Source organism: Parasteatoda tepidariorum, chromosome 1 (assembly GCF_043381705.1).
Source record: "Parasteatoda tepidariorum isolate YZ-2023 chromosome 1, CAS_Ptep_4.0, whole genome shotgun sequence".
Classification (NCBI taxonomy): Eukaryota; Metazoa; Arthropoda; class Arachnida; order Araneae; family Theridiidae; genus Parasteatoda; species Parasteatoda tepidariorum.
Window position 1 is genome coordinate 109,344,706 of NC_092204.1, and position 22,081 is coordinate 109,366,786.

General features: G+C 32.7%; 1 protein-coding gene across 1 annotated transcript in view; it reads right to left on the minus strand.

The window, feature by feature from the left end:
* The window catches only part of LOC107449100 (cGMP-specific 3',5'-cyclic phosphodiesterase), a gene marked incomplete in the record, with an annotated part of 371,784 nt that overhangs the window by 177,248 nt on the left and 172,455 nt on the right, over nucleotides 1–22,081 (minus strand). Inside the window, 1 exon segment of the mRNA XM_071185055.1 lies at nucleotides 12,131–12,494. Coding sequence (XP_071041156.1) covers nucleotides 12,131–12,494 — 364 coding nt within the window.

Below are 22,081 nucleotides of genomic sequence, written 5' to 3' on the forward strand. Positions count from 1 at the left end.
TAAAGCACCAACATAGTGCCAGGCTCACTGCAATAATCCTAATCATTTTAAGCCTAAATGAGCAAATTTTTATACATTTTTTAACCAGCTTAACGGCTTATGTGCTGAATATTAATAAACCTAAAAAATGTCAGGCTGAATGGAAATTATTGCAGATTTGTTCTATTGCCACGGTACATTACAAAGTGACGGCGACTTCAACAAAGAGTTATTGCGAATAAATAAATCTCATGCAGTCACATAATATATGCAAAATCTTTTATTTCTTCTAGAAAAATATTGTTTAATTTTACTACTTATAAACCACAACCTAGTAAAATAAATTTTACAGTTATGAACATGGTATGTTATGAAACAAACCATGACCTTGCAATGTAGTCTAAGAGTTAATAACCCATTGCAGATTTTAAAGACTAAAGTATTTTATTTGTATAGAATTTGCAACAGCATAAATTTTCTTGCTCTTTGAATGAACCATTTCAATTCATAGGAGAATTCTTTTTCAATTTATTCAATTCCTCCGTTCCGTCTAAACAGAACGGAAGAATGAAAGTGAGAAGATCATAAAGTTACAAATGGCATCTCATATTTACGACACGCAAGTATCTTCTACGCTTTATACGCGATACATGAAATTTGAATTTCTTTAGAGATTGTTACAAATGACAGCAATAAAACATACTTTCTAAATAGCTTTTTCCTGATTGGATGAGGTTATAGAAATAAAAATCTTACTCTGAACGTTATTCTGGAAAATATTCTCAGCTTTATTGCAGGTGGGATTTAATGGCTTTTTATTTCGTTATCTATATTACTTCAAAGATATCTCCAAAAAAAAATTCTTATTATTCGGTAAGGAAAAAAAATTTATATTTCCATCTCAACAAGGTAGATCAATAAGAAAGTTCAATCTCGAAAAAATTCTATTTAATTTTAGAAGAAAATTAAATTAAAAAATACTTTAAAAAATTTGAATAATTCATTAATTTTTTTAAATGTTTATTTTTTTTAATTTTATATATTTTAAATCTTTAATATATGGAATTTGAAAAGAAAACTTGAATTAAACGACTTGATTAGAAAATACACGGGCCGTGATAGGCCAGTTTTTACAGAATTTGACTCCGGTATGGAAGGACCGGGATTCCATTCTCTACTCCGCGTAGACCCTCCGAAATTCATCTATGGATTTGAAAGTCCTGTGGTTAGTCGATGAGCAGTACCGTGGGTACAAGGATCAGCAAAAAAAATTCCTTCCCATTCAGATCTATGTCTCAATTGAGGAGTATTTTCAACCTTGTGGTGCTCTCTTGCTAAACAAAAGGCACACCTTCCTGACTTATTTCGAAAAAGACCAATGACTGGCGAGCTTAGCCTGTTCAAGTGTCATTAGAAACAACAACATAGAGGACACAAATCAGAAGATGTCCGAAACTCAGCTACGTTTTTTCGGAAAAAAATGTATTTAATTAAAAATTTATCGTAAAAAAGTCTAGATAAGGAAGAAGGGGCACATTAGATGAATTAAATTATGGACTAGACAGCAACTAGATTACGACTAGATGAATTAAAATTATTTTTACTTAATATTTGGTTTCATTATAGTTAAATCAGAGATAAAGAAAGCTAGTACACAGCAGTTTGACTGTATTTGAAGCATTAAAAGGGTATGGCACAGATATTATTTTCAGAATATTAATCTCTATGTATCAACATTTACTAGAACATTATAATAAATTAATTTAAATGCTTAAAATGCTATTAAGAATTTTACTGCAGTAATTAAAATTACTTAATATCATAGGATATCGAAAGTTCATTTTTTTAAAATGACTGATGACCTCTTCTGATAGTTGATTGGCTGTGGTGTGGCAAAATAAAAAAGGGAGAAAGAAAAGGGGGTGACTAACATTAAGTCAACTTAGGATTAAATGCAATTTAGAAAGTAATTATGCAAAGGCCGAAAAAGATGATAGTGGGGTACATTGGAAGTGGGTACAAAATTTCAAGTAAGAGCTTCAGTGGAACATGCTGAAAAAAAGGAAGAGAAAACAACTTATACAGTAAAATTACTCACCAGACTCATAGTTAGGGATGAGGACAAAAATGTTTATTGATAACTTAACATTATGAAAAAAACAAAAATGCTTGGCAAACATGCCAACAGAGAAGAACTTCGGCCTAAGCCGAAAAATCAAACAAACACTATTGAGAGAAAAACCACAACTACTGACTATCTCTTCGTTATGAAGATAGGGGAGAAAACTCTCGCCAAAAAAATTAAAATTTTACAAATATCGCATTGGTTGGACGGAGAAGGATCAGAGGGGCAAATCACAGAGCTGCAAATATTGGCCAACTGGCGAAATTAATTGTTAAGCTCTATGACAAACATGCAGAAGGGTTGTCAAAAGTGGTGACACACCTGGAAAAGAATTTTGTGGAATGTTCTGGAACATTCTTGGATGACCTCTTCTGATAGTTTATTGGTCATTTCACCATATGTTGTTAAACACAATTTAAGATTTAATTGTTTACAAGTAAGTAAGTAATTTTTACCGTTAAATACACAATCAGTTGATGCTTAATGTAATTCGTTGTCTTAAGCAAAGATTTCAAAATGATATTAAAATATTTTTTGTTGTTTTAAGCGAACTCAATTCTCTAAAAGTGCGTCTTCTCATCCCATATACCTTCTTTTAAAAGCAGACATAGTAGATTTTTGCGATGTTTCCATAGTGACGGGATGCTGAAGGATCAGATCAGGATTAGATTATACCCTTCAATCTTTTCCTTCTTTTAGAGCAGAAAAAACAGTTGTCAGTTCATTTTATTTTTTCCAAAATGGGGAAAGAGTTTTTACTGAAATGTGAGGATGGAATTCTGATTTTATATTTTATTTTAGCACTCAATCCTGATAAAAGATTCATGAAAATTTTATCTTTTAAGAAAAGCAACGTACTTCAAAGCACTTTTAAGGAACGTGATATATTTATATATATATNCGAAACAAAACAGATAATCTAATAACAATAATTACAAAGCTATGCAATAATTATTTGGTAAGCATAATTAATAAAATAATGAAAACAAAATTTAAAAACTGTTTTCAGTTATTAGTCAATTTTTTTGCCGCTACAGAATATCCAGTAAACAATTTATCAACACATTAGCCACTGCGATCATAGAAAGTGCATTTTATGTAAGAACATATTCTACAGCTCTATGATGTTTAAAGAATAGTGATAGTAAAACAGATGAATGTCTAAATGCCAAACTTCTTACATTTCTAGTTGATTGTAATAATTTTTAAGCAAAAGATTCATATTGACAATCATTCACTGCGTTGGTCATAAGTAAATAGTAAATAAGAATGAAGCCTTAAATGAGTGACAATCTAAAATATTTTAGTACAATTAGAGCAAAACGTCTAATATAATATTAAATGTAGATAAAGAAAACTAAGTTTCATTTTGCATTAATAAAACTTCAAATACTATGCGAAAACATTTTTTCCAGCAGGTTTAAGAGTAAGCGAAATCTAGATTCCGATAAGAGTTTGTTTATTTTAGTGATCAAAATGGAGGTGTTTTCTGTCATTACTACCGATTAAAGCCTATTACCGATAAAAGCCATCTGAAAAACATTTCTGTAGATTTTCTTAGCTCATAACGCAAAATTTGATAATTTAATTTTATTTAAAATAGGATATTTTTATATCTTTCATAAATATAATTGTATTTTGATACTTAAATTGCGGCTTATTTTGTTTTACGGGTTGAGTTAAAAACAAGAGCTTTTCGTTATATTCAGAAAGATTATACCTTATCTATTTCATAATTTTATAACCGTCGTCGAGCACCCGACCTAATTTTGTGTTGACGACTACTGATGTTCAACTCCGTAGTCTTGTAATTTTAAATCCAATTCAGAAGACAAGGAGAGTCCTGTATCAAGTATTGAGTGGAATTTGCCTCCGTGGAGGAGTTTTTGATAGAACTAACCCTCATTTCCGTTACAGTGGAGGAAAACCACGTGGACCTCCCACGGTTAGCCTGACCTCAAGGAGATTCCAGATTTTCTGAGCCACAACGGCTAGGCCTGATTGATAATAAAAAGTGATTACTTATAAAAAAATAATTTCATTGAGATAATGATGAACATTTAGTTGAAATCTTATAACCGCCAAGCAATCTGAAAAACAATTTCGAGGTTTTTCTTTGAGTGTAACGCAAAATTTGATAATTTTAATTCCAACTTAATCATGGTTAAAATCAATTATTTTCATAACTTTTATAAACAGTGCTTTTCGCCGATACTTAAATAGCGAGTTACTTTGATTTTTTGGGATGAGTTATGAATATAAATAAAAAAATATAAAGAGCATCTCGTTATATTCACAAATATAATTGGCTGCCTGTCAAAGATGCTAAAAAATGATTCATTATGTAAAAAAATTCATTACGATTCCTGAGCATTAAGCTGGAACTCTTTAAGCGTCAAGCAATCTGAAAGATATTTTCGTGGTTTCCTTTTACATCTAACTCAAAATATAATTGTTTTCTTTTAAAAAAATAATAAAATGAAAATTTAAAAGAAAACATAAAGGCAGCAATGTTTAAATATTTACATAAATTATGAGTTATTTTATCTTTCTTCCTTGTTAAAACAAAACAAAATGAACAGCTTTTGATTGAGGGCAATTCATTAGCAGGGTAGATAGTCTTTTGCGGACGTTTAGAAATGATTTGGCAGATTTCTTCATAATAAATGCTACGAATAATTATTTTGGTGAAAAATATTTTTATTTTTAATTATCATAGGAAAATTTAACAAATTTACAGTTGTTGCATTAAAATAGAACTAGACGCTTCAAACTAGTAATTATGGATGAATAACCAAATATCCTTCCTTTGGTTTTAATTAACCGAAGGTTTTAATTAATCCTAAAATTGCTTGCAATGAAAATAATTATAGACAACCTTGATTTTCCTTCCGGAATTTTATTGTAATTGATTGAATTTTATTGATATTGATTTTTGTATGGGAAGCCATTTTTTAAAGTAAAACGTATGAACTTTCAAGCTTTCAGTTCTAAGTTAATGCGATTTTAGCTCGCATGGAAGAATAGAAAACAAACGTATCGTTGCCAGATTAATAAATTAGAATTATAGTAATTTTCTAAATGGTCAAAGTTAGTCCCGCCTACAAACTCCAATTTCACCGGAATCGTGCGGAATAGCAATTCGATGAAAGCTAGTTTCCGAGTGGAATCGTTTCCAAGCGGAATAAATTTCGGTCAGTCGGTAATAGGGCCCCTAGATCAGTGATTTCTGCATATCTATATCAGATAATGGTAACTATTTCAACAACTACAAAGTATTTTCGTCAAAATCAGGGTATAAATTTTTTTTTTATCCCTTATTCGAACAAAAAAAAACGTTTAGGCAAGGTAACGATGCTAACCTTTACCAAATAAATATATATCTGTATATGATAAAGTGAACGCTATCTTTATAGTTATGCTTCCCTCGCTGAATGCATTTCTTATTTTATGAAATAGATTTGTTCTACGTAGAATAGTTTCTAATCAGCCTATTGAAATTTTTAGAATTAAAAATTGTCAGTGAAAGTCAGATGATTTTATATAACAATGGTTATTCAAATATATTAAGATCCATGAAATACAGAAAACAAGTAAAGAAGAAAAAGAAACGCAACCTCTGTTGGTAGTTTATTGCTGAATAGAGAGATGCCAAAAAGAGGAACCAACTTTCTTTTGTTGATTCAAGAATCAGTTTTCCAAAAGAATAGTTTTGGGAAACTAATACTCCTTTTCATTCTTTTGATCCCTTTTGTTCATTGGACATGACCAGATGGAGTGTTTGTAGAACAAAGGTGGTGGACAAATGTATTAGTTTTTGAAATCGATTGTAGATTGATTTGGATTTTATTTGATGGAATATAGCTGAAAAGAAGCAATATGCCCTCGCACAATTTCATTGTTTTATGAAAATATATTTATTTCTTCAACACTTATACTAATATAAAATGCAATTTTATATAAAATTCACTTTATTTCAGTCCTATATAAACGAAACAAAACAGTATTTGTAGATTAAAATTAACATTCACACAGCGTGTAACGTTTAATTCATTAATACTTTTCAAGGAGTCAATGAGAATTTTAATATGGAATAATTGGGAGGTCTAGTTAGGCTCACAGAAAATTCATGAGTCAAAATCAAACATTTCAGCCACAGACTCCAAAAGTCTGATTAAATGTTCTAGAATTCAGGTCACCAAGAGGCATACACGATTTTAAAAAAAGTTACAGAAAATGTGCAGATGAATGAGTACGCCGCCATCAACAGTAATCAAATCATTGTAGACGACAAGAAGTTAAAATGTCATTGAAAAGCAAAATTTATTTCTGTTTCTCATGATACAGTTTATATTATGATTGTATTTTATTAGTGAATAATATCTCCACCATTTTTTTAGTAGAATGGGTTGAAAAATAACAATTCTGGTTTAAAGATACCCATTTTTCCTTTTTACCTCTAACACCAACTTAGTTGTTATTGAAAATAAAAAATCTCGAGAAATAAATAATTTTTTTACAACTTATACATGCAATAGAAGATATATGATCATCGTTTAGAGAAAAAAAAAGGAAAAATTGATTGTTTAAAGCAAAGATGATGAGCATGTAAAAATGCAGTACATTAAAAAAAAAAGGAATTTTTTTCAAAAAATCCGACATTGCTTCAAATAAAAATCTCTCTTTCAGCTGGTTAAAATTTAACTCTGCAGTTGCATTTTTATGTGTTCCAGAACGACTACAAGCTTAAGAGTAAATAATAATATTTGATAGCTTATAATCAAATGTTACAATTTTTGTCCCATCGTACTGCCGTTTTATACAACTTAATATTTTTTTAAGTTCCTTAGTCTGATAGTTTCTGAGGGGCAAAACAAACTGTTGCGTAAAGTTGAACACCTTTAACAAAGATATCTAAAAGCTTTTTAACACAGAGATAATATGTAATTACTGTTGTTAACTTCTTCTACATCAAAATCACACTATCATTCATATTGCGATTACAAAATACTACAGCCAATCTTATTATCATACAAATGTGATTTTAATATAAATCCAGAATTAATTACATTAATTTGAACGCAAAATGCCTGGAAATTCCTATTTTCTTCATCAGCATCACCCTGAAAATTAGGCAATGATGTTCCCCAACTTACATTCCTAATGTTACACGACATAATAATTATCTTGGGAACTCAGCGCGAGTGAGATCCGCTTGCTTATGTAATTTATAGCACGAGTTTCCTTACGTCTTTAATATTTATTTCCCTAGAATAGGTTAGCATACCGCAAATGATGTTACATAAAATGTTTTACGATTTAAACTACACACATGGAAAAGAGTTATGTAACAACATATTAACACTTTGCTTTTTTACTTTAATCAAAGATTGCTTAAAAATAAACAATAAAAAATTTAGTTTCGAAATGGATTAGATATGTATGCGTTATATTTAGCGAAACAAAAAATCTAACACTGAGATTTGAATAATTAATGTTACCCTTAAAGTTTTTACATAGGCTTGATTCTACGATTATGGTAATAATGAAATAGTACAAAAAATTAATTTGAGAGAAGGAATTATACTGATGAAGTAATATTGTTGTTACAATATACTTAATACTTCATTAGCTTTCCTGAAATAATAATTTTGTAGAACTTTATATTGCATGCAATTAGAAAAAAAACTCACATTAAAAAGTTAAACACGGAGAAAGAAATGTTAATTTCTGGAAGCCAATCTAAATTGGAGAAGCTGTATCTTGTTGCAGAGGTACAAGGAAGAATGCAAATATGTTAGATAACAGACAATCACAGATTCATGTCAAGAAATGTGCAAATCAAAGTACAGGGTGTCTATAAAAGAACTCCGGGGTTTTAAAAATTCATATCTCACTAACTATAAAAGATAGCAAAATTTAGTCGATTTCTCTGAAAAGAGTAGCTCAAAAAGTTTTACTCATACCAATTGGGAATGTGTGTATCAACTGTTGGCGACGCTGCAGGGCGTTGACCTTGAAATGACGTCGCGAAATTTGAAAAGATGGCGACTCCGCAACAAAAGGCTCAATGTGTTATTTGGCTCATGGAAACGAAGTCTTTAGTTACCGTACAAAGTGCAGAGAAAATTCGTGATGTTCAACATCTCAGGGAACGAATAGTCAATTGTGTGGCAACCGTCACCCCAGACATGCTCGCCAGGACATGGGAAGAGGTAGAATACCGTTTAGACGTCTGCCGTGCCACTAACGGGGCTCATATAGAACTTTACTAAGTGTTAAAAAAACTTGAAAATGTAAGCTTTTCAGTCATGTATAAAACATGTATGTGTGTTTTTGATTTCATTAAAATATTTTGCCTCAAAACCCCGGAGTTCTTTTATAGACACCCTGTATAAGAAGCTTGTTTTGTGATTTAAGTGCGTTCCATTTAAGTGCGAATGAAAAGTGTTTAGAATATCCTTTAATATTCTTTTAAGTTAAATTTATTTCTATGTCTTCCGGAAAACAAATTCTGAACACTGGCGTGCAGCCGGAAGTATTGAAGCAGAAAAGTTTATCACATATGTTGCTCTTTTCTTCTATAATTTCGTCCATTACTCCACCATTTCACAATTATGGAAACAATTCCTAACCTGCTTCCAAACCTGCCAAATAGTTAATACCTGCGACCTGTTGCTGAAGGGTTACGACCATGGTTGAAAGCCCTTATATAGCAAGACGGAAAAGTGCAAAAGCTGGTATGAAAGACATTTCATTTTAGCATTTTTTTCGAGAAAAATAAAATACTTGTAACTACCAAGAATTCTTTTATAATTTTAGTCTATATATAAAACTGCTTATTTTCCATGGAAAAAAGTACAGATTGTTAAACAGTTTTAAAAAGAATAAGTTAACTCCTCCCGAAAACTAGATACAGGGTGTCCCAAAAGGTCGTTTACAAACTTAACATGTTGGTCTGTCATATCATGATGAACAAGATTTACATAGGAACTTGTGTCCGAAATTTAAAACTGCGACCGCTAGAGGGCGATAATTGCACGAAAACGGGAGAGTGGGCAAAACAATCATTTCAGGCGTGGACGTTGAAGGAGAAGGATGAATGAGTTTAGTAACGCAGAAATGGCCGACATGCATTACGTATACGGCGCCGCTGATGGAAATGGACGAGCCGCGGCACGGACGTACCTTGAGCGCTTCCCAAACAGACGTCAGCCAAGTCATGTTTTGTTTGGACGATTGCACCGCAGATTATGTGAATCAGGTGCTTTCGTAGCACGTAGCCACATCGGTCGAGAACGTGCTACACGCACACCTGTCGTAGAGGAAACCGTGCTACAGGAGTATGCCATCAACCCGCAAAGAAGTCTCCGAGAAGGCGAACGTGTCTTGGGTGTAGCTCGTTCCACCATAATGCGCATACTGCACGATGACATGCAACACCCTTACCACTTCCAAAAAGTACAGGCATTGTGCGCTGACGATTATCCCAAACGCATTGCATTCTCACGCTGGTATTTGCAACAGCGGGTCGCACAGCCAGATTTTCCATCATGGATTTTGTTTTCTGATGAATCCTGCTTTACACGGGATGGTGTCGTGAACCTGCACAACATGCACGTATGGGCGCATGAAAACCCAAGATGTACACGTGCCCATGCACATCAACAACGTTTCAGCGTAAACGTTTGGGCTGGTATTATCGGTGACATGTTGATTGGCCCTTACCTTCTACCTGAACGCCTCGACGGAAATACCTATCGCATTTTTTTAGAAAGAGTTTTGCCGGATCTGATGGGTGACGTTCCAGCCGCTACACGCCGAAACATCTGGTTTCAGCATGATGGAGCGCCTGCCCACTTTAGCTACGCTGTTCGAGAATACCTCGATAGGATTTATCCTAATCGCTGGATCGGTAGAGGCGGACCAGTCCCATGGCCGCCGCGATCCCCCGACCTGACTCCCCTGGATTTCTACCTGTGGGGACACATGAAGTCCATAGTGTACGAGACACCTGTAACATCGGACATGGATCTTATCGCCAGGATCGCGGAAGCGGCAGCACGTGTCCGTGACACTCCTGGCCAATTTGAACGGGTTCGTGAATCCATGCGCCGACGCTGTGAAACGTGCATTGTGGCGAATGGAAGGAATTTTGAGCATTTGCTGTGATGTAATGATGTTTTATAATAAAAATCATATTAACACCGCTATCGATATCATTTTTTTTCTCCTCATCCAAACCTGCACTTATCGCCCTCTAGCGGTCTCAGTTTTAATTTTCGGACACAAGTTCCTATGTAAATCTTGTTCATCATGATATGACAGACCAGCATGCTAAGTTTGTAAACGACCTTTTGGGACACCCTGTATAACTGAGATGGTTTTACTACCAGCCTATCCTCTTTTCCGTCTCGCTTTCACCCCTGGTTACGACCCCCTGAAAGATGTTGTTGCAGTCAAGAGGGATTGAAGAGTGAGCAATATACATTTGACTTCGATGGTTAGAGATACTAATGCCATTAATAAGGCGAATTGGCATTAGTTACACAATACCAGTCAGTACTGTTCGCCGTTCCCTACACATGAACGGTCAGTATGCCTGAAACAGAGTTTGTATTCCTCTATCCATTCAATCCAGATAGGCGCAATTAAAGTGGTCTTGCCAGCATATTTATTGGACTGCGCCTGATAGGGGCAATGTCATGTTTGCCGGTGAGTTTAGAGTTGGTCACCAACTCGACGGCAAGCGTGCTAGGTCTGGAGGGAGCAAGGAACAGGCCACTGAACATCATGGTATGGGCAGGTTATTCAATGGGATATCGCACCGACCTGCACATCTACAGGCAAAGTTCTGTGTAGATTGTACAGTATCAGGGTGAAGTTCTAGACCCTATTGAGAAACTGTAAGCCTTGTGAAACTGTACACTGCAGCAATTGGTCAAACTTCCGTTTTAATGAACGACAACGCATGATCTCATCATGCAGCTATCGTGTACGACAATTTGGAGAGAAAGGAAGTTGCGCGTATGGAGTAACCGTCTTTAAGATGCCCTCGGCAGAGCCGTATACTCATATCCTCCCTCCAGTCATTCTCACAGATTAAGAAACTGCTACAAAAGAGGAATGGCGATTATTGAACTCTGAGATGTTTGACCACCTCGTAACAAGCATGATCACACGTTGTACTGCATTTTAATGCTTCGTGTGTAACTTTTGGAAGTCAGTATATAGTGAACTTTAAGTTTCTACTCTCTCACTATCTCTAAGCCTTTTTAAAAATAAAACTAAGTTTTACTAAAACTAAGAATATTTTAATTTTTAAACTAAAGATATTTTACTAAAAATTTTAATCTTTAAGTTATGCATTATACTATTATTTTCAAAAATAAACTAATTTTTATAAATAAATACAGTAAAGTATAATATTTATATTTAATGTGTAATATTAAATCAAAAATCATAATCTTTTATGTATTTTTATTTTTAAATTGAACACTGCACACTGCATTGATTAATCACTTCGTCAAAGATTTTTTCAATAATTCTTTCGGAAACAAATTACTTATTTAAACATAAGTTCTGTGAAAAAATTATCAATTAGAATATTTATTGCATTCATCATTTACCTTAATAATAAAAGATTAAGTTTTTGAATGTTATGTACAAACAGTTGCAATCTTCTAAATTAACTAATTTGAAAAAATAAAATCTAAAAAATTAATAAAAATGGATCAACAGCTATGATAAAAACGCTGTTATTCAAAGATTAAACAAATCAAAAAGTTCTGTCACATTTTTCTTACTTGGTTAGCAAAGGCAGTTTAGTACAATTTATCCTAAGAGGCAGATTCTTAGACAAAATTTGGGCTAAACACCTCAAACAGTTTCCTTTTATAGTACAAAAAAAAAAATTTTGATGGAACAATTTTCAGCTCAGAATGTCGTACTTTTTATTTAATTTTGAATCCGTCCCAACTGAAAACAATTTATCTGAATTTTAATAGCTGATACTTTTTCACTAACCTGATAAGCATCTTTGATATTAACATTCTCTTTAGTTTGTGCAACATGCCCAGCTATGCCGATGCCAAAAGGGATGGGCGGGATTTTCGATTCGCCATCTTCATCGACAGCAGCATCCAAAGCATCTTGCAACACTGAATCTGGAGTGACATCAAAAAGTTTGGCTACCAGGTATCTTGACCCACGAGGACCTTTAGCAAGGAAGAGACTCCCCCTGTCACTGTTAGTCAAGATACTAACATTAACCAGAATTTTGTGGCAAAGTGTGTCCACGTCCAACTCATTTGCAATGTCTCTGATCAGTTCCATAAGGAGGTCAGGTTCTTTAAGGCTTTTAAGATGCTTCTGCAGTTCTTTTCTACTCCTGCAAAGATAAAAAAAACCAACACGTTTAACTAATCGAACATTTCTTTCTATTACCATCGTGAGAATTACAAATTTAAATGTACATAATAAGTCTAAATCAGGGCCAAAATTTCATTTTTCAAAATCAGTAGCAAAATTTGCTAGAGCTAAACACTGCTACCAGCCAAATCAAGGTTCATACAAGTTACTAGCCAAATCAAGTTTTTCAGAGCGATATCGCAATACATTTGTGATTCGGAACATAATCATTGCGGTACTACTTATTGTAATAAAACGATCATTGAATAGTAATTATTTATGCTCGTATGAAATTTTAAGTACTGGAATGCTTGATTCCGAATACGTTGGTATTAATAACATCGCACTTAAAATATCGAGATTTTGAAAAAGATGTGGAAACTGCCGGAAGTAAGACAACAAACTGTAACAACTGCAAAGAAAACGATTAGAAAATGACGTTATTTAAGACGCCAAGGTCACGATTTGAGAGCGTTAAGAAGTGATTAGTCAAATTAGCATTTAATGTGCCATAATAACAGCAAATTAAAACTATCGATAATTGAAAAACTATGAGAAAAAGGCCTTAAAAACGAAAAATAAGTGTGGAGGAAATGGTCGGAAAATGATGCGGACTAATATACGCGAAGAAAACACTAACAAAGTGATAAGACAAATTCAAAATTCGGGTGTCGAAATGTAATATTAAAAATAGGAAATAGAAAAACCAATATATTGAAACAGCCAAAAACACGAGGTAAATGTACAGAGGAATCATCGCAAGTTGAATACGTCAAAAATTTATTTCTCAAATTTCAAATTCACGTGTCATGTTGACATCGTATTAAAAATATTGGAATTTGAAAAATCACGTGTAAAAAGACAAAAAAGCGATCGAAAATCCAGACCATCAGAAGTTGCTAGCAAATTTTGCTAGCAACAGTGAAACCTCGATTTTACGTCCCCGAATTTACGTTTTTCCCGCATTTTACGTTTTTTTCATCAGACCCAGTTTTTCCGTAAACCTTCAATGTTAATTTTACCCGGATTGTAAGTTTTTAATTTACGGAATTTCCCGTATTTTACGTTTTTTGTAGAAAGAAAAAAAATGTTTTAATAAGCAATATTTTTTCTATGTTTGCTTTTTTAAAGCTCATCCACGTTGTTGAAAGTAAATCTATGAAAGCAGTAACGCATTCCACAGACTACTGTTTTCTAGAACTTTAGTCCTCTCTCCCCCTTCCTTTGTTGAACACCTGCTGCCTGTCTCGGACAAGGCAGCGGGCGAAGAAACAAAGTACAGAAACAACACATTTCATTGATGCAGGAATGAGACAGATAGGAGAAGAGACACTCCAGTTACCAATCAGATGTAGTGACTTATTTTCTTCCTTGGAAAGCAAAGGGGATCTTTACGTTTCTACAGCTTTTCAGACTCTGTTGTTGTTTAGCACAAGGTGGTCGCATTTCAAACCCTTTCGTACGAAAATGGTGAGCAAAAAACGCAAAAACTTTTCTGTTGCTGAGAAAGCCGAAATTGATGAGCAGTTTAATGAATTTCATGGAACAAAAGTAGCATTCGCTCAATTGCAAGGAATTCCCGTAACAACCCTGCAATCCATACTACAGAAAAAAGAATGCATTGATAAAAACTTTGAAAAAGTCGGTGAAAAAAATGCCAAGAAACGGAGAACAATGAAAAAATCCCCGTACGACGAGATGGAAGGGATTTTAGTATAATGGTTTAAAGAGGCTCGTGACGCTAATGTACCTGTAAATGGCACTATATTAAGAGAAAAAGCTCTAGAAATCGCCGATAGACTTGGTTTAAAAGACTTTACAGCTTCCAATGGCTGGATTGACAGGATGAAAAAAAGACATAATCTTGTGTATAGATCGCTCTCCGGAGAATCATCAAGCGTGAATGAAGCTACAATAGAAGAATGGAAGAAAAATGTACCAAATTTGACCAAAGGATACAGGACGTATTCAATGCGGACGAGACCGGACTTTTCTTTAACCTTCTGCCGGATAAAAGTTACGTTTCTAAGGGAGATTCCTGCCACGGAGGGAAGATGTCAAAATTGCGTCTTACTGTTTTACTATGCTGTAATTCTGATGGAAGTGAGAAGGTGACTCCACTCGTTGTTGGAAAATCACGCAAACCACGATGCTTTAAAAACGTGAGAAGTTTCCCAACAAATTATGAAGCAAACAAAAAAGCGTGGATAACAAAAGCCCTTTTCGAAGACTTTTTGCAGAAACTGAATAAAAAGATGAAATTTCAGAACCGCAAAATAATTTTGTTCATCGATCAATGCAGTGCACATCCGGATTTGCAGCTATCTAATGTGCGTGTTGAGTTTTTTCCTGCAAACTGTACAAGCAAATTACAGCCTTGTGATCTCGGCATTATTCGATCATTTAAGGTTTTTTACAGAAAGCAACTTGTCCGGAAAGCTGTAGCTGAACTAGAGAACGGAAACCTAAATGACGCCTGCAAACTAAAGTTAAGTGTTCTGGAGGCTATGCATTTTATTTCTGCTGCTTGGAGAAGCGTTACACAAAAGTGCATTTCCCACTGTTTTGAAGAAAGCGGAATCGTAGCTTCTAATGAACCGTTAACAGATGCAGGATTAGATAGACTAGACTCGGAGAATGACAATGAAACAGTTAGCTATGACTTCGACGAGTACATCCGAGAAAACTTAGCAACATGCGAAGCTGAGAGAACCACTGCTCCATCCGTGGACGATGTTATGGACTTTTCATCCGCCGATGAAGATGAACAAGAAGAAACAGAAGCACAGCCCGTTCCTTCTTTCAACACAGCATTGAGAAGTTTGCTAATAGTGAAAGACTATTTTCTATCATACAAAGACCAGGAAAAAAATTTGCAAAAGATTTCAGTCCTGGAAGATGAGGCATTTACTTTGAACTCAATGTCTAAAAAACAATCTACTATTACGCACTATTTTGCACCTAAATTACATGATTCTTAACAAAAATTGTAAAAGTGATCTTGAACTGGTATGTTTTTTTCTTTAAATACTAATATTCTTTTCGTAAAATATAGATTTTAATAGTACCTTTTGAAAGAGTCATCTTTACTACCTTTAGTTTGTTTTATTTTCCCATTATTATTATATGATTTTTTGCTATCTAAGTATTTCCCGTATTTTACGTTTTCCCGGATTTTACGTTTTTTTTACCCAGTCCCCTGAGAAACGTAAAATCGGGGTTTCACTGTACTATGTTTTTCTACAAATATCATTTTTTTTCACTTGCAATTTGCTTCTTGCCACTTGACGAAATCCCGTCCTGGTTTGAATGTGTCCATCTAAAGCATAATGATAGTTTTATCTAAAATTTGAATAACATGTACTAAAAAATGTTATGCTAAGAACACTCATTTTGAAATTGGCCAAAATGGATACCAAGGAATGAAGTATAAACCATATCATTATTCCTGTAAATAAAGTTTATTATTAAGAACACACAGATGATTACACGAAGGGAATCCAATGCTGCTCAAATCAATGCTATGCTTGCTTCATCAAAGAAAATGCTACAAAATAATGCCAATTAAAAAACTTTCAAAATTGCTGGTTATCCGATATCACTTTTTATTGAAGAATATCTCTTTTTGATCCGAAAATAGTTGGAAAGTATTGCCTTGTGCACTTTTAAACCTTTTTTATAGTTCTGTAGAGAAACAGATTATTTAATGTTCTAACATAAACTAGTGAACTGAGCTAGTTAGTGTTATAAGCGTTTCAATAAATATGATAATATTTCAAGTGCATAAATATGTTTAGAACTTCAGATTTTAATTACTACAAAACCATATTCGACATTGTGAATTATTTTAATATGTAACAAAATAATCAATAAGTTTCTCTTTTTCACTGCAAAGGAAAATTCAGTTTGGACCTTTGTCCTAGAAACAAAGTACAAAACAACAGTGCTATACGCTAAGCGTTCTCCTGTATTACTTTTTATCAAATCTGCTTCACATTAAAATAAAGTGAACAAAAAACTTTTTTTTTACTCATTCTTACATACTCAACATACATTAATTTGATTCAAAAATATTTATCAAAAAGTTTCATCAGCCTTAAAAAAGGCCCGTTTTGAAAAATAATCGGTCATTTTAAATGTATAAACGTTTAATCTGCAACATTCATTGTAGATTGAATGATGTACAACACATTATTGATTATTTTGTTACATATTAAAATAATTCACAATATCGAATATGGTTTTGTAATAATTAAAATCTGAAGTTCCGAACATATTTATGCACTCGAAATATTATGATGTTTATTGAAACGCTTATAACACTATCTAGTTCAGTTTACACTATTGTCTGTTAGAACATTAAATAATCTGTTTCTCTAAACAACTATAAAAAAGGTTTAAAAGTCCACAAGACAATACTTTCCAAGTATTTTCGGATCAAAAAGAGATATTCTTCAATAAAAAGTGATATCGGATAACCAGCAATTCTGAAAGTTTTTAATTGACATTATTTTGTAGCATTTTCTTTGATGAAGCAAGCACAGAATAGATTTGCACAGCATTGGATTCCCTTCGTGTAATCATCTGTGTGTTTTTAATAATAACTATGTCGGGCAATAAATTAATTACATAATTATTGTTTCTTAAACTTCATCCCGACTACTAAATTAGAAGTAACTTTTTTTTAGTTTTTTGAACATTCAAAGTATAATTTTTCTTCGAAATAATTTAAGTATCAAATTGACATATTCTGGAATAGCATGGTATAAAATGTATAAGTTTGCATTTTATTCTGCTTAGAATAAAAATATTAACTATATTTTCTCCAGATTCAAATTAATATACAAAGTTGAAGCGGCAGACCTAAGTGATATTCGTTAATGATATGAACAAATTTGCCAAAAAACTAATTAGTTAATTTTTTCATCCTGTATTCTTATTTTCAACTCCATTATAATTGCAAGACGTTTCACGCTTTTGAATTTTATTTCGTTCGCGGTAATTGTTAATTAATTTTCGAAAGTCTGTCGCTTGAATTCTTTTTTCTTCGAAGTTTGAGTTTCCGTCTCAAAAGTTAGAATCTAATTTAATATGTTTCAGTAAAAATTTCCCCATAGTTCCTAAAAGAAGAACAAAATTCACCACGAAGCAAAATTGTTGCTCCAAAAGGTGCCCATTATTTTTTATTGAGCCTTCAATTTTTCGAAGACCATATTAAAAAGTAATTAAAAAATAATGAAATTGTTGTTCAGTTTTAAAGTTTATGATACATAACAGTACATTTTAGAGCACTGGATATTTAACTGCCAGTAAAAACATCATTTTAAACTTCTAGATTTGTTTCTATTCGCAACTGTTTCTTTTCGTTTTCGCTGAACTGATCAGCTAATCTTTATTATTCTATTTTATACTTTGGGGAGGAGATAGGAGATGATACACTAATTGACAACAGAATAATAAAGTTCACCGAGAAGCGAAATATCCGACTAAAAGTATTAAATTTTTTTATTGACCAATTCGCAAAATTTAGATTTGGATCCAGCAAAAACATCATGGAGTCGTTGTGCAGGTATATAGTTATTAATAAACAGTTGAATGTGCAATCTCTTATTATGTATGGCTCTCAGTAAGAAAACAGTTATTTAAACATTATTTTTTTTAATTTATTAGGAACGATTAATAAATGATGAGGTAATGATTATTTTGCGCACTTTCGTTAATGAAATTCAAAAGTATGAGGCGCATCCAGAATATAAGTTTCCCTATTTTTATAAAAAAAAAGAACTCCTACTTTAAGGAGCATATTTACTGGCAACAAATAGAATGTTTCAGCTTTTTTTTTAACATAGCCACCACCAGAATTGAGACACTTGTCGTATTGTGGGATCAGATTTTGTATCCCTCTGTCGTAGAACTCTGCCGGTTGTGAATGGAACCAGCGTGTGACAGACGTCTTTAGCGTCGTTGGCGTCTTTGCCAAATCGCTCCCCGCATGATAGGAATTTTTTGAGGTGCAAGAAAACGGGAAAATCGCTGGGAGCAAGATCAGGGCTGTAGGGTGGATGATCAAACAACTCCGAGCCAAATTAAGCATTCCACGCCTCTTGTTTTGAATGGCACGTCGCAATTTCCGCAGTGTTTCACAGTAACGGTCAGCGTTTACTATTTCACCACGTGGTTCATTCACAGGCGGCAGAGTTCTACGACAGAGGGATACAAAAGTTGATCCCACGATACGACAAGTGTCTCAATTCTGGTGGTGGCTATGTTAAAAAAAAGCTGAAACATTGCTGTATTTGTTGCCTATAAATATGCTCCTGAAAGTATGAGTTCTTTTTTTAAAAAAAATAGGGAAACTTACTTTCTGGATGAGCCTCGTATTAGTGACAATCATTTAAGCATTTATCCTGTTGAATCACTAGTCGCAGAATACAGTACTTATAAAAATACATTTGGATGTTTGCTTCTATTCCGACTTTACCTCTTTAACGAAATCGTCAATTTTAAACTACTAATCAAGTATGTTTTTTCCCAGTGTTTTTCTAAGTGTCTTATCAATATTTTTTAATTACTTTTTAGTAATAAATAATGATGGCCACTAAGGAATGGATTTGAATTGTAAGGGATGGAAGAAGGCTCAAATCTTTCAACTTGAATTTTTTCAGAAGCTCCTTCATTATCTTGATTTCAAGTGGTCCCACATTTATCAGCAACACATATCTTTATGCGCATTCGAATCAATTTAATGGCTTCATTGTAAAAATATTCAGCTTAAAAAATAAGCACACTTTAATAATATATTCGCACTAATTCTTTTAAACCATTGTTATTTTGTCAACTTTATATAATTTTTTGAGATAACTACAGTTCTGTGCTTAAAAATGTATTTAGTTTGCTATAACGTCAAGAATGGTGGCAAATAAACTGCAAATTTTTTAACAGTACAAGAAATCATTGGAGACCTTTAAGATTCGTTTCTAAGACCGATCTTTTGCACGCTATTTTAAAAAGCGGTGTGAATTGATTCAAAAAATGCTTTTTAATATTTTATCATTGCTTGTATCATTACAATAAACAACGAGATTTGGGCTGGGCCTTTTTTGAATGCATATATTTGTGTCATTTTGAATGTGTATATTTCCAATAATATCTTCGATGACAGAAAAAGGATTTTCTCAGTATTGTTACATTAGAAGTTCAACTTTTTCCTGCTATTGGAGTAATATCTCACTATCGATCAAATTGAGATAGGTGACTTCTTTAAATTTTGAGTACAAGTGAAGCAACTGTTTATATTTTTGAAAACAAAGTTGACTAATCATTTAACTTTGCTACTCGATAGAAGAAAGCCAGCTTTTATCTTCGTACTATCATTACCTAGTTTATGAAAAATGAACGAGTTCTTTTATAACATCAATAGCTGCGTTTCAACTCCGTCTTTATATCACCAAATGTCATAGTTTTGGTTAAGTGGTGTTTTCCCCGATATTTATTAATAGTATCTAATTATTAATAATATCTATTTATTTATAATCACAATTTAACAGTCGATCTTGCAGTAGATACATATTTTCTGTGAGAATGAGTTTCATATAATCTTATAAATATATTTTTTTTTGGTCACTAAAGATTGAAATTCACCAAGAAACAAAATCAATTTTTTTAAAAAGTTAACCAATTCTTATTTAGTTACATGAAAATAAAATAGTAAATAACGAGAGAAAAAAAACTAGTCGCGAAATTGTTTACAGGAACATACAGCCAGGATTGTCAATGGATTAAATATTTATTCCTTTATTGATTTTATTTATTGAAATGTATGTTTGAACCTAGATACCACGTTCTAAAATTTAAGATTTAAACTTTTTCAAAGTTTTTATTTTTATTTTTCCAATGGCAGAGAGTTGAGAGGATAACAATAATAGAGCACAAAGAAGGATAAAAACAGAAACACAAAAAGCCACTTCCTCATTAGGAGTCTCCTCACCTCGCAATAAACCTCGATGATCAAAGTTCCACAAGCAGCTAGCTCTACAATGGAGAACGTGGTGGCTATTCCGAGGAAAAGGCCATTACAGAAGAAACAGTATGGCTCAAACGCCATACCAATACGGTGCAGATGTGCTACTAAACTGTCATGTTCCGCGAAAAGTCGAAAGTTTGGGAAGGTGTTTCCACTTCCTGTCATAAGTTCTTTCCATTTACCCTTTTATGCAGAATTTGTGTCAAACACATTGTTCTTTTTTTTCATTATTTTGTATTAATTTCCAAAATAAATGAAAAATGGTTTATTTAACTTTTCAATAATTTATATTATTAAATACAGCATGAAACAGTGTCTTTTTTGCGTTAAGGGTAAAATCTTCCAAACACGACGCACTTCCAAACAATATTTTTTTCAAATTTGCTGCTATTTGCAGTTATTTAGATTTAAGAGAAATAGTTATTCATCAATGATATTTTTTTAATTTACAAAATCAATCATGAAGAAATCTTTGAATATGAATGAAAAAAGTATGTTTTTTTTGAATTTTATATTTCAGTACAAACATAGTTGAATAATCTAATAGTTTTTTAGTCTCTAAGATTGATTTTATTAATCAAAAATACAAAAATATACTTTTGCTTGTAATTAGAGCTTCAGGAAAGAAATTTATAGAAGGGATACCTCTGTTTGAAAGTTATTATAATGTAGTGAAAAAAGTTTGAAAAGAAATATTACATCCTTAAAACTCAAGGGTAGCTAAGTTCAATACGACGCATTTCAAATGATAAAATGAAATGAAAACATCTGAAAATATTAGTTATTGATTTCAAAATTAGAAAGCTGCGTTTGCATCCTTATCTTTCGTAGGTTAATAAAAAGGAAGTAACATTCCTTTTCTGTTCGAAAGCAACCTTAACCTACATCATTGTATCAGGAATAAAAATATAAAGAACCAATAATGATTCTGACAATTTTTACTTTTCATTTTTAGGTATGTTTTTCAAAGGAATTGACAAATACTGACATGCAGCACGTTTTAAACTTTAAAAAAGATTTTTGTCACAAAAATGTCTTGTAGGAAACGTCCTATCGAATGTCTGTCACGATTCTGAATAGATTTCTCAAGGCAAAATAAATACCAGGAGGGAAAAGTCTTCATTCTTTATCGGAAGATTGGAATTTATTTTTTTCGAAAGTATTCGCTTCAAATATTTTTTTAAAATCTTTTTTTTTTGTTTTAGAAACAACTTTCAAGGAAATAGAATTTTTATCGAAACTAGAAATACAAAATATCCAATTTACATGAGACTTTATCTGTGTCTTGTTTTCAGTTTTGGTTTTTTTTTTCTAGTTATTTGAAGAAAAAAATGATAAAGACTAATTAATATATATTTGGATAAAAATGGAACTTTTATGATTTCACTAGTTTTTCTTTTTCTTTTGTTTCATTTATTTTTTCATTGAACTAAAGTTAAGATATTTTAAACCATCTAATAAAACTAAATGCAACTATTTCCTTTATCGGACTAAGTAAAGAAAAGTAAAAACATTTTACTTATTACTAAATTAGTCACACTAAC